Source organism: Halichoeres trimaculatus, unplaced genomic scaffold (genome assembly GCF_033239565.1).
Source record: "Halichoeres trimaculatus isolate MK-OKI-2021-1 unplaced genomic scaffold, fHalTri1.1 fHalTri1_scaffold_6, whole genome shotgun sequence".
NCBI lineage: Eukaryota > Metazoa > Chordata > Actinopteri > Labriformes > Labridae > Halichoeres > Halichoeres trimaculatus.
Genome location: NW_027437184.1, coordinates 11,472,591 through 11,485,972, shown reverse-complemented (window position 1 = coordinate 11,485,972; position 13,382 = coordinate 11,472,591). Strand labels below are relative to the sequence as shown.

The 13,382-nt window shown below is 40.0% G+C and overlaps 2 protein-coding genes across 2 annotated transcripts in view; one reads left to right on the top strand and one right to left on the bottom strand.

Annotated features, from left to right (window-relative positions):
* The window catches only part of grk6 (G protein-coupled receptor kinase 6), a 33,208-nt gene extending 31,470 nt beyond the window's left edge, over positions 1-1,738 (bottom strand). Inside the window, exon 1 of the mRNA XM_074672362.1 lies at positions 1,535-1,738. Within this exon, the coding sequence (XP_074528463.1) occupies positions 1,535-1,586 (52 nt within the window). The 5' untranslated portion in view covers positions 1,587-1,738. The remainder of the gene's footprint in view (positions 1-1,534) is intronic.
* Positions 1,739-4,608: 2,870 nt separating this feature from the next.
* nop16 (NOP16 nucleolar protein homolog (yeast)) lies at positions 4,609-12,916 on the top strand. The gene is made up of 5 exons (XM_074673061.1): positions 4,609-4,826; positions 4,978-5,086; positions 6,817-6,883; positions 8,418-8,524; positions 10,853-12,916. Exons 1-5 carry the CDS (start codon positions 4,720-4,722, stop codon positions 10,994-10,996), a joined length of 534 nt encoding a protein of 177 aa, XP_074529162.1. The 5' UTR covers positions 4,609-4,719; the 3' UTR covers positions 10,997-12,916.
* The last annotated feature ends 466 nt before the right edge of the window (positions 12,917-13,382 follow it).

Genomic DNA, 13,382 nt, shown 5'->3' with positions numbered 1-13,382 from the left:
TTAAAAATACACCATGGAAATGTAAAAAAGGAGTAAAACCATCTCATCTACAGCAAACTCCCTCCCTCAACTAGTCTAATTTTGCTAGTTACAGCTGAGCCAAGTCAAGTTTGCATAAACAAATCTGTCTCTTTTATGGCTAAATCTAATAATCAGCCTCTAGTCAGTCTGCCCAGTAGATAAGGTAATAACCATGATGATAAAAGAACATCTAGTTCGTGCTGCAGAGAGGTCAGAGGTCTAGGCCTGACTGGTGCTAGGACATGCTTTGCTTTGCTCAGGGGCTCTTAAGCTGGGCTCCAACACTTTGCTTGAGCCATGTAGGGGCAGAGCATAAACTGAAATGAGTAGATAAGCTCAGAGTGAGGGATCATTACACTCATCTTATTCCATGTCCCTATGCAGATGGCTATAGGATTATGGTGTCAATCCTTTGTCCTGTTGGAAAAACAATAACACAGGGATCTCATGATGTTTCCATTACAAGTTCTCCTGCAGGGATCCTGAAGTGTTATCACGCACTTAAGACAGACTATGCCAGTGTTTGAAAGCTGTAACATTTGCTCTGCAGCATTTGCAGATCTGACATTTAGCTGACCTATAAACCTGGAGTGACTTAACAAGATCTGAAGAGCCCACAGGTATCAAAACAAAACTCCCACAATCCGAGCTTCACAGCAAATAAAAGCCATCTTAACAGGCACACTATGGGGAAAAAAACAACACATTTGCTTTACAGCGCACAATGTACAAACCCCAGCACAACGGAGCAGCTGTGCCTCAACATCCTGTTTCGCAAACGTCAGGACGATGCTGCAACATCAGCAAGGGAAACCCGATGTGTCGCTGCAGACACAATTCACAGTTGCAACCCCTTCCGGACCCCTTACGCTTCACGTTCCATTTAGCTCAGCCGAACCCTGTTGAGAGTTCTATCAATTTTGAACAGAAGTAGATTAGACCTCTTAACATACTGTACACATCGATGTTGTCACATTTTTATAAATTTATGGGATTCGTTATTTAATTCGGCAGATATGAATGGTGTTTCAATACAATGGATTTGAAGCTAAACCTGACTATCTTAGCATCCCGACGGCTTGTTTAACTACGCCTTACTGCAAAGCTCGTAAGGCGTTACAACTGTTACTGACAGCTCATAGTGAGCAACGTCAACAAGGAAGAGAGATACAGCCGTAACAGAGAGATTTACCGACATCACTTCTTAGCCGAATTATCCGGTATTTACTTTAAAGTTTCATGTAGTAATCCGATCGGTTAGAGCATGTGTGTGCATAAAAATCTTTACGAGAAAAGTTTAAATCGCAAAAGTTTTGAATGGAGTTCGGTGCATGCTCCCGTCGAACCGAGGGAATGGCGCGTGACTATCCTATACGTTTGGAAGCGCATCGTCCCAAGATTAGTCCAGCGGTCCCGAGGGGGTGCATTACTAGTTGACAGACGCCCGATCCGGGGTATCCCCCATGCTGGTACCGGTAGAGAGAAGCTGTCAAACCGCCTCCTCCATCCTTACCTTCCCGAGCTTTCAGCAGCACTGTGTTGGCTACGATGTTCTCCAGCTCCATGTTGATGCTGTCAGGGGTTACAGAAGCAGCAGCAGACGGTGTACCCCCCCACCCCCGGCGGCTTCAATCACAGTTATCCTCCTTAAACACCGATCACCTCCTCCCACCGCCCTGCTCAGAAGGAAAAATTCAACCCTTCGTTTCTCCTTTCGTCCGGTATCAGTCCGCGCCCCTCCTCCCCTCTTTCTCCTCCTCTTACTCCTCCTCCGTCCATCTCTCCGCCCCGAAGTAGCTCCCAGGGAGGAGGAATATAGAAAAACTTTAAAGGGTCTCTGAGGAGTTAAGTGTTCTTGCAAAAGTCCCCCATCGAGATTTAATCTGCACTTTAAAATGAGATTATCAGCAGCACCAATATTACAGGTTACAGGTTATTTAAAAAAAAAACTACTTCTTGGCTTCCAGGTTGAGTCAGCAGGACCAGACTGGTTTACATCTGCGTCTCTATGACAACACCACTCCGCACCACCAAGTTAAGTAGCAGAAGAGAATAGACAACTACTGAACTACAAACAAACTGACAGTGTTTACTTGTTGTAATGTTAGCCTACAGATACCTTGGATCACTGGGCTGCCAATAATGCTACATGTAGCCGGCAACTACAACGTTTGCTTATTGTCACATTTCATACTACTAAATACCTTCCCTCCTTACATTGTATCCAGTAAAAAGTTGTCTTGAACCAAGAAAATTTTTCTTGATCCAACCTCCATTTAATTCCAAGACAAACACACTTGGTAATTTACGACAGTGTGCATGAGACTGTGGACCAGCAGGTGGCGAGTCAGTCCAATTAAGACAGATCCTCCTCATAGCATCTTTAAATAAGTAACAAAATCAGGTATCAGGCACCACCTTTATCTTTGTACTTCCTGCGTTTTTGACATTAGCTCCTTCTCTTGCTGGCTAACTTTGCTATAAGCTGAAAATTTTGCACAACTTTTCTAGAACAGAGACGTAGCTAGTATAAGAGCTGAATGGACTCTGTTGTAAATTTTGTTTGAATGTTTTTAGATTTATCAGAATAATAGAAAAAAATAGAAATATGCTCTATGACTTCTGTCAGGGTCTCATTATGGATCAGTCCATGATAAACAAAATGTAGAACCAATGCACTGTAACCAATCCAGGAATCGATAATTGACTTCCCTCTCTGGCTCATTTCTCTGCTCAAATCAATGAATGTACGGCGATGCATTAAGGGGCATTAGAAGAGACTGTTTTCTGTACATAATGACGACAACAGCTTGTATCAGGTTGATAGTTATTGATCAGCATGTAGTGATTGTTACTCCAGGAGGCTCGCTTTCAGGACCAAACTTCTGCTCAGAGACAATCATCATCTTCCTGCAGAGTCTTTATCAGCTCAGCGGTAAGGAGGACAGAGTGACCTTAAGTATTCACACACAATAAGGCCTCTGACACAAACCAGGGGAGAAAATACAACCAAAGAGCATTACGAGATCAGGTAAACAGCACCTTCAGAAACAGTCTGACCTGGGCAGTTTAAATAATAGGTTTTGAACACCATAGAAGACGTTTTAAAGAAACAAGATTACTTAATAGGGTGACTTAACTTATGCAAGATAACTCAGAGGCATAACACATGCTCAGTAAGTCACATAGAGCTATTCTAGTTTAATTTATCTTGTGGCTCAAAGAGTAACTTAGTTGACTTTGTTACCAGACTTCTTTTTTTCCCCATTATACTCAGCTGTCAGGCTTTGATTGGTCAATACCCTAAAACCACAGTAATTTATTCTTAACAGAAAAAGTATTGCCAAGGACGGCCTGACTACAGACATCAAATCAAGCTAAGAAACCCAGAAACGTGGGCAAAATTTGGTCTCATCTTACTGACAACACCTCATATTTGCTTCACATCTGAGTCCAGTACACCATATATTTTTCCTGTACTGGATTTAAAGGTTAATATTTTATATGCCTCTATGTAGAAAAATGTCATTGCTGTTTTGTCATGTCTGCTATGAATACTATTATGCAAAATTTTTGATTATTTGCTGATGCACAGCTTAAAAATGACACCTGTAAAATTAGATCTGTCAGCTCAGGCTTGAAAGATTATTAGAGAACTATAAGTGCAGAAATAAATAATACACGAGTTGTATTTTGGTATTCATCTTTTGCAAAGTGGAGGATTGTTATAATTAATTAATTCATTAATTCATTGATTTATTCACTTTGTTCACACCACATCTATAGCAGTGATACTATAGTCATTTTTTTTTTTTTTACATATTTTCAAACTAAGGTGTACATGAGTATACAGTTTGGGTGATATTTTCACTAGACTGACCTCTACTGGATGGAGGAGAAACTGCATTTATTCCTATTCTGGAATACTTGCGAGGAAACAAGTCTTTGGTAACCCCGTTTTTTAGAATTTAATCATCAGAAGTAATTAAAGCTCTACTAAGGATTACACCACAAGTCCCACATAGAGTGGTTAAAGAATTGAAGAGGTCAGAATTGAGTTGAATGGTTCAAACACTGTGGGGAAATTATTAGTACAGGGTGTATTCTGAAATTAGGTGTTATTTCATTAAGCTTCGTATCAAATATTCATGATGATACTTCAATTCCTGAAGCAAATTTTGTGAAAATCGAATTTTTAAAAGCTTTTTTCTTTTCGAATTTGTGTTCATTTCTTTGAGATTTTTGTTTTAGTTATCTTTTAAATCTAAATAACTGAATTTGGAAATAATCGGATTGCTTTAACTTTGGCTATTTTTTTTTTCTTTTGCCTTTTTTATTTAACCAATTTTACTAAATGGGTTTATGTTGTTTTCGTTTTTATACCCAGAGGTGTTTTGTGTTTTTATCTGATGATTTCTTTTGTTGGATTTTTTTTTGTCTATTGAATATTCTTTTAAGTGATTTGTATAAATGCCATCTGGGTATAAAAGAATAATTAATGAAAAGGAAAATAAAGCCTTTTACGTTCTTCAACTTTGAAATATTCTGAGTTTTTCTTCAGGATATGGTTTGTAAGTGAGAAAAGAACTACAGGTCACATGACCGGAACAAAACAAACGGAGTTCCGCTTGGTACCCCACGTTGCTTTCTCGTTTTCGCTGGTAGATCCTTTTCCTTCTCAGGAATACCACAGTAAAAATGCCGAAAACAAAGCAGTCTAAAAGAAGACAGAGGTTCGACTACAACAAGGACCGAAAAAAGCTGAAGAAGAAGTTTATTAAGAAATATAACCCGAGGATAGAGAAGTAAGTTAGCCCGTGGGCTAATCTGAGCTAACTGGCTCCATGTGAGCGTCAGTTTCCCTGAAAAATCAATATGTTGTTCTTTATGTTGCCTATCCACAGATGTACACAAACTGTTATACGTGTGTCTAACATGTCCTTCAATCTGTGTTAGTCGACAGATCAGGAATGCTTGGGATGATAAGAAATCCACGGCCAGTAATCTGCTGGAGATGGGTCTGTCTTTTGATCCAAACCGCAGCCTGCCGATAAAGAAACAGAAGGTCAGTACATTAAATCCTTTTCACTTCTGAAATCCTTCTATGACAACAAAAATCAGATCGTTCTGGGCTAAATGGAAAGATAAACTCTTATACTGCCAAGACCTATCCATTTCTTACACGAGCATAGTATCTTCGACTCAGTCTTAAATATTTTGTATAAATATAAACATATAGCTTTATAACCCCCATGAACCCCCACAGAGTATTTACTCAAAATACAATTTTACCTTTGTATAGACAGAAACCTACAGTTTAATCATTTAAATTAAAAATCTTAAAATCTCTACCAAATCCACTCTGCAAAAGAGATATTTCTACTTGAATAACTTAAAAATTCACGAGAATAATTAAAATGCATCGGATTCTGACAGTAGTATATAACTTTGTATATGAAACATAGTCTGATATTTTAGTATATTTATTTTAAAAAGCCATTTTTAACATCTTTTTAATTAAGTTTAAAACTTTGTGATTGAAAGATTGTATCTGCAGCAGGATTTTACGGAAGAAAAACACTGACTCTTCTAACTTTCTGAACTGAACTGGTTTTGCAGCTGCCTGTGAAAAAAATACTTTTAATGTGTTACAGATGCAGTTTCAGGGGGTAGTCATGGGGCAAAATCCAGATTAGGAAAATGAAGCATGTGCTGACCTGCTAAAAGTTGCTATCCACTGCAGCCGCTTTAGGCTGGCTGCAGAAAGACTGGAAGTCATGTACACACCAAGCCAAAACAGCCTTTTATGGAATTAAAAAGCATATTGACAGCCTGGTTAAAAAAACGTCTTGGGTCTGGAACACTGATTTTGCTATCGGCACACTGTACAGTGTGTGAATTTTTCTCTAACTCTCTAACTTGGGAAGATATTAAGATTGTTTGATAGTCTAATCAGAGACACAGCTTAACCTGTGACTGACAAGCGCCCTCTAGCTGTTAAAAAGGATGCCCAAAGCCCATGTTGTATCCAGTGTGGCTGCATCTGTGGATTGGCTACATTTTAAGGTTTCAGGAACAGACTGGTGATGTTGCGGAGACAACGTCCATGTTTTATACAGTCTACAGGGTTAGTCTGTCCCCTGAAATGGTGTATTTATGTAAGATCATGCCAGAATAACAACTTTTTATGAAGGGCTATAAATGCTTGCGAATCACTGCAGCAGACCCCCAAAATGTCAGATCTTAGGGACAAAAAATGACAACATGTTCAAGTAAAGGCACAGTGTCATCTTGAAATGAATAAACTTAAAAGCAGGGCAGGCCAGACAGTTGAAAAACAGTTAAATGTATTGTAACAGGGAAAGATGCAGAGTATGTCCTGTAGTATATACTGTGAGACAGAAGAGGGCAGCAAAGTGTTGCTTTTTTCCCCTCTGTCAAACCAAAACAGATCTTCTCTGAACCCTTTCTCTTTAACACTCTTGATATGATTCATACAGAACAGTCTCTTAGGTTGATCACAGTCCATCTTGTCCTCTTTGCTGCAGCTCGTTTCCTTCAGTGTGAGACAAAGTTTTTTTTTTTCAATGAGACGTGAAGAAACCCATAATTGATCGATCCAAGATGAGTGGAAAGGACTCTGTGTACTCTTACTAGAGTTTGATAACTGATGAAGAACATTTCAGACACCATGCCACATTAGAGAGAGGATGGCTGATCTCAATTTTTGGTCAGATTTAATTTACCCAGAATCCAGCTCATTGGCTCATTAACGTGTGTTTCTTTCTGTTGAAGCTCCTCCGGGACAGCAAAGAGACGAAAGTTCCTACCCACATCGTGACCAAACCCTACGTCCTCAACCGTAAGTACAGACTGACTCTGAGTTTATGTCTACAGCTGTTTATTTAGCAGCCACTGTTTACTCTGACTCCTTTGCTCAGTGAACAATCAACGTGAAGCGTTTTGCAAGATAAATAACCAGTGTTGAAGATCACCTTTACTATCCCTCACATTTTTTAATTGCTGTCACTCTTTCAGATATTTTGTGCCAAAGCACCCCCCTCTCTTTCTGTGCTCGTCGCATTGAGACTTCAGTAAATGTCATTTTCTGCAGAAGGAGCAGCCTAAGATTCTGCTGCCTAAGGAGCCCGGATGTTCCAGGACTCTTTGTATGCAACAGCCTCGGCCTGTTCTTCCAGCCTTGAGGGACTGCTTTGAATGAAAGCAGATCTTTGCTGTAACTGCAGTTTTTTATCATTGTGTTCAGTAGAACATTCAGCCTTCAGCTGCAGCTGCTCCACATCACAGCTCTGAATGACTTCTCTTCCCCCTGGCAGGGTCACGCTGCTTACAGAGTGAAATATCCGTTAAAGCTATTTAAGCCAGAATTCACAAATTTTTTAATCTGAATTACCATTTCTGATTTTTATACTTCTGGTCAGAGGACAGGACAGGGGATAGAGCAGAAACCAGGTGAGAGCGGAGAGGGGGGGTCAAATGCTGACTCAACTGTTTAAAACTCATCAGAGCACCAGCACTTCCATTTTATTAGTGCTCTCTGAATAACCGTGACTCTTCATCCCTTTGAGCTTGAGGGAAAACTCAAATGGCTTCTTAAAGGAGAAAAGACAAGCTTTACAGTGATATCCAAGGTATTGGGGCAGTTCATAGGAATCCACCATAGACTGGATATAGAATAGATAAGGGGATTCTGCCTTTTACCATTGCACAGTTATGACAGGCGCTGCCAGTGTGCAGCCAGAGTCTGTGCATTAGAATCTAAAACTGTGACTCAATTCAGGGGCTGCAGCCTACAAAGGCTGAATTTGAAGAGTGTTTACGTCACAGCGGTGCACCAAAGGCTGTCCCATTTCAAAGGCTCCTTTAAAATGCGGCCGACGAAGCAGAACCTCCCTTTTGGGTGCCGCAAAGGACGGATTCGGTGAATTCTTCTAAGCCTCACATATCCCAAGATTCATTATACGTGACACTAATATGATGGACACGGCTGAACTCCATAAGGAGTCACATTGTGAGAGAATTCTCAGAGAGAAGGACAGAATTCTGACATTTAAAAAAAAAATTACTAATTTACATTTTTTATTTTTACCAAATTTCTGAGAAGAAAAGACCAAATTCTGATGTCAGTTTTAGAATTATGCCATTGAAGGGTTTTGAAACCTAACTGTAGACATTGCATTCATAGCTTCATCACTGAATTCTTTGAATAAATCAGAATTATAAGAATTCTTGAAAAAGTCTGTATAGAATTTAGTCTTCTTTTACAGGCCTCTCCTCTAGAAATATACTCTTTTTTGCCCCTCATTCTTTGTGGTTTAATACTGGTTTAAGTTTGAAAAGTCTGACCTTGTTTGTATTTGTGTGTTTGTCATCAGAGCTTGAGGAGCAGGCTCAACTTCCAGAGAAAGACACCAAGACGTTATCATCTGACCTGATCGAGTATGTGCAGTACATGATCAGAGAACACAAGGACGATTTTAAGGTGAGAGCACGAACTTTACAGCACTCTATGTCTTCGTTAAGTTTACCCTTTAATTCTCTATTCTTAACAGCTTCTTTAAAATCAGCTCACAGACAGGCATTGATTTAAGTATCTGTTCATTTGTCAGACTGGAAGATATTCTGTCCGTCAACCAAGGTCTTACAGGGGGCATCATGGCTCAGATAAACGAGCTTCACTTTAACTGCAGCTTTAAGATATTCACCGAAAGTCTGTCCGACAGTGCGTCCAAGGTCGCTCTGACGTCCTGAGGTTTGGGGGATGGCTGCCAAACTCTGAAGTTGTCTTTGTGTGGGGGAAACCTCATTTGCCACTTGACTGTCTTTATCTGGTGATAACAAAAAGCTTTGTTGCTGTGTTCGCTTCCTTGAAAAGGTTTGAGTGAAGGACACAAAAGCTCCCACTGCTGATTCCTGACTCTGTCTGCCCGAAGAGTTGCACAAAGTCTCGGCAGCTTAATTTGAATGTTTCTGGATTTAGTGATTTCTAAGCGCTGAGGCAACAAGTCTGAAACTCAATGAGCTTTTTATCACCAAGGATTCTCGTTCAGCTGAGGTTATTATTCAGTACTGAGTCATCAGTTAGAGCTCTGCCTGGTGGGACTCAGTCAGGAACAGGAAACACGAACCTTTAGGAGAAAATATTCAGACCTTGACGTGACTGTGAAATGCTGAGTCAGTCTGTAGCAATGAATTCTATAAACATCCATGAAAGTGTATTTCTGTGAGTGTGTCGTGATCAGAATATCACACTCAGAGGAGGACTCAACAAAGCTGCTTTTTCAAACACAGGAACCAGGGTCCACATTTGGTTCCTATGTAGTGAATCTCTCCCTAAAAAGTCTCTATTTGGGGGGATCATACTTTTCAGAAATGAACATAGTCCTTGTAGTGGCTAGTCTTGTACTTAGCCGTTGATGGAGGGCAAGCAGATGTTTGATATGTACTCGACTTATAAGATAAACTAACCAAAAAAGTTTCTGAGATGTAACTAAAAGAATACTTTTAATTTCTCATCACATGTTCTTTAAGCCTTTGATAATAAGAAACATAAATAATACAAAATGAAAAACCCTCCACTTTGGACCCACTTTCACATAATTAACACAAAATTTTTAATACCTGTGGTCTGCACCATGGGATACTACACTGACCTCTTGTGGCCCGGAGAAAAATCAACAGTCAAACAAAAGTGAAAACATGGTTCTTACAGTCCTGTTAAGATTATACAATACAGATTTTTGACAAATGGAGAGAAAAAAGGAATTGCAGTACACCATCAGACCAGTATAGGAATGTAAGGAAGAGTTAGAGGCTGTACACCAGCAGGAATCATCCCCTGGAACCCTTTGAGGAACTCTGTGTTTTGACACCAGGAAAGAGCATGTAAGATAAGTTTCCTGTAAAAAAGTTCCTGCTGAAGAAGTAGTACTTTCTACAGGCCCAGGAACTTAAGGGGCGGGGCCTGCAAAGCTGAATGTTTCTAATTATTGGAGCAGTGTTTTTGTTCCATTTATACATTTCAAAGGCTAAAAGTTCTTGTTAAAACACACCTGAACCCTTTTACACAATGATCCTACCTGAGGGTGGTACTTTCCCAAAGCCCAGAGGCTTTCACAGGCAGGGGCTGCGAGCTGAAACGTTTCTGATTGGCCGAGCAGCCACAGGGTTTTTATTCTGACTACCTCTGTCCACAGCAAGATGACCCCAGCTGTGATTGATTTGGTTTAATACTTCCTAAACAGTTGTCTTCTTTGAGCCTGATAGGGTGAATGTGTGTTCCTTCAAAGGTTCCTAGGGAAGATTCCTTTTTTCCACACAGCTTTCCTTTCTTTCTTACTGCCATCTACTGGTGTGGTGGTGCATCTAGTTACTGACTTGCTTTACGAGACGTCAGATTCTTTATGAATCTTCATTAGCAACACAAACCACAGAAAGTTTAGTTCCTTAAGAAATTAAGAGTTCACCTGATTTTTTCCCTGCATGTTGCTATAATGTTTTCTGAAATCCAGACCTGACCAAAGATAAAGTCTTTTTCAGAGGACTTAAACTCGACAACACATCTTCTTGTACATGCTCTCACTGTCTTACAAAGTTAAAGAAGAGAACAGAAAGCTTCATTTTTGTGAGACGTGTGTTAAAGAGGCGTAACGTTCTCCTTTTTATTGTGTGAAGAACTTTCATGTTTTTCCTCTCAGCACGCAGACTTTCAGTCACGCACTGTTGACTCCAGCTTGTGATTGTTATGGTCGTAAACAGCAGATAAATCCCCGTCTGTAACTAAACTAACAGTGGTGTCTCCCTCCTGCAGGCGATGGCCAGAGATGAGAAGAATTACTACCAGGACACCCCCAAACAAATAAAGAGGAAAATAAACGAGTACAAACGCTGCCATCCGCAGCACTACGACGCCTTCATCAGCTCTCTGACTCCTCCTCAGCCCATGGAGTCGTGAAGAGTCTGACAGACTGCTTATAGACTTTCTGTGTGTGTGTGGACCTTAGCCTGCAGGGACTGTCTGACTGTGACAGCAAACACACCTCAGCTGTTATCACAAAACCCACCTGGGACAGGAAGAGGAAACGTCCAGGAGCCGAGTTCTGTTCTTGATCTCACTGCTGGCTCTATGTTCCAAATGTTGAAGATGTTTTTGTAAAGTATCATAAAAAACACTTTGAGTCTCATCCAGCAGCTTTTGTGTTTGTCAAAAAACCTCCATGCTCAGGGGATTGATATATCTGACTTCAAAATCAAGTGAAAAGGAGGATTTATGTCTTTTATCTTCTTAAAAAGAGTGATCAATTTGAGGAAAACGTGAATAAAGTTCAGTAGTGAGCACAGTTCTTGCAGTCTGTGTTCCGCTCCTCTGTTTAAATAACTCAGCATGTAATGAACTCTGTGTTTCCTTAACATCTTGCTGATTCTCTGTTTCACTGTGGGTCAAATAAGTTATTTCTATGACGTTCTCAGAAACAGCCCAGGTCGTGTTATTGTAAAAAATCTGTAGAAAATCAATAATCAGGAACTGTGTAAATAGGTTAACCCAGTTGTGAAAGAGACATTTCTATGAATATCAAAACTGAGTAACTGCACGCATGGACAGCTCAAAGAAATGTTCTGTAGTCAGCTGGAAAGCAGACGTCAACACAAGCTTTGATGTTTAAGTGAAGATCTGAGAGTTATCCTGTTAGTTCAGTTGCTCATTTCTCTCTCTGAGAGCTGACTGCAGGAGATGAACGGAGGCAAACAGACCAAACATCCAGAAGAGGAAAGAGTGTTTGATGTCAAAGTGACAAATCTAAAATCTGAGGTGGTGTGGCACCTTTGATCTCAGAATTCTAAAAGTCTTCTAGATTTCTGAGATCGAGGTGTACAAGATTTTAAAGATCACACTATAGACTGTATTAGATATGGACATAGTCTCTGCTACTTCACCTGTCTGTACCTGATTCAGAGTAATGAAGCCAATTGTTGGCGAGGGCCATACTGGATATGAAGCAAGCTTTGAGCTTCTTTTCTAACAGCTACAGGGCACCTGTCAGTCACATGAGCTAAGCTTTGCCTCTGATTGGACAAACTCATGTTCCTAATATCTTCTAAACAGCTGAATTAAAAAAAACATTGTGCACTGTGTGCTGATAGCAAAATTAGCATTTAATCATTTTGTTTTTTGAACTGGGCTGTAAATGTTTTCAATGTTGTAAAAATCATTTTTTTGGCTTGGTGTGTATGTGGTTTCTGGTCTCTTTACAGCCAGCTTCAAACTGATTCTTGATGAGCAGCAGCTTTTAGCTCTTCATCAGGCTTCATTTTTCTAAAGAATTAAAAAATCTAAGCCTCCTGAAGTCTTCTTGAATCATGAGATTTAGGGCCAATCCCAATTGTACCCCTTAGCCTTCCCCCTTGCTAAAAAAAAAAAAAAAATGGCTGTCATAACTATAAAAATCAATGATTATGCTTCCATCAATCCGGGCTCAGCCATCTTGTCAGCTAGCACGGTGCATCATGAGAAAATCTTCCCATCCTTTTAAGTGTTGTCCTGGTTTGTCTTTATTTAAAGGGCTGTGTAGCCTTTTCCCTTAACTTCACAGAGAATTGGAAAACCCGTTTATCAGACGTGAATGTGTAAAACCAAGGGCTAAGGGATTGGCCCTAAAGTCTCTCAGAATTCTGAGGTAAAGCTTCAAAAAATATGAGCTCTAAGCACTCAGAATTTTACTATCAAAGCCTTCAAGATTGCTCAGATCAATTCCTCTAAAATAATGACATCTGAGTCTTCTAGAAGTCTGACATCAAAACTTCTGGCGCTTTTGAAGCAAAGTCTTTAGTATTCTAGAGGTATGATTTTAAAGCCTTCAAAGTTCTTTAGATGAACGCCTTATATACACAAAAAGTATAAACGTTTGCTTAAATTCAGAGGGACAAGAGGACATATCATAACAGAAATTTGTTACACCTAGTGGTTTCTAATAAATCTACATTATCACAAAAAAACTTAATTTTGATTGTCTTAGTTTTTTTTAAGGTTATGAGGTTTTCACACGTCCCGCCTTGCTCCGTGTATATGTGTCTGTGTGTCTCTGTGTGTCTCTGCGTGGAAGTGATCTGCAGAGCTGACTGCTGTGCAAACATAACCTCCGTGTTGTCTTGTGACGTAGTTTCTTGTTGGACCTGTTGAGGAACTTTGGCCGGCAGACTACAGACAGGCTGCTGCAGAGACCTTTAGTTTCTGTTTGTTTGCACTGAGACACTCAGTCAGCAGACAGAGAGAGGCCTGTTTTTCACTTCTGTCCACATCATTGACTTTTCAGGTCCACGTAAAGATCCCCCCCAGGCTCTTC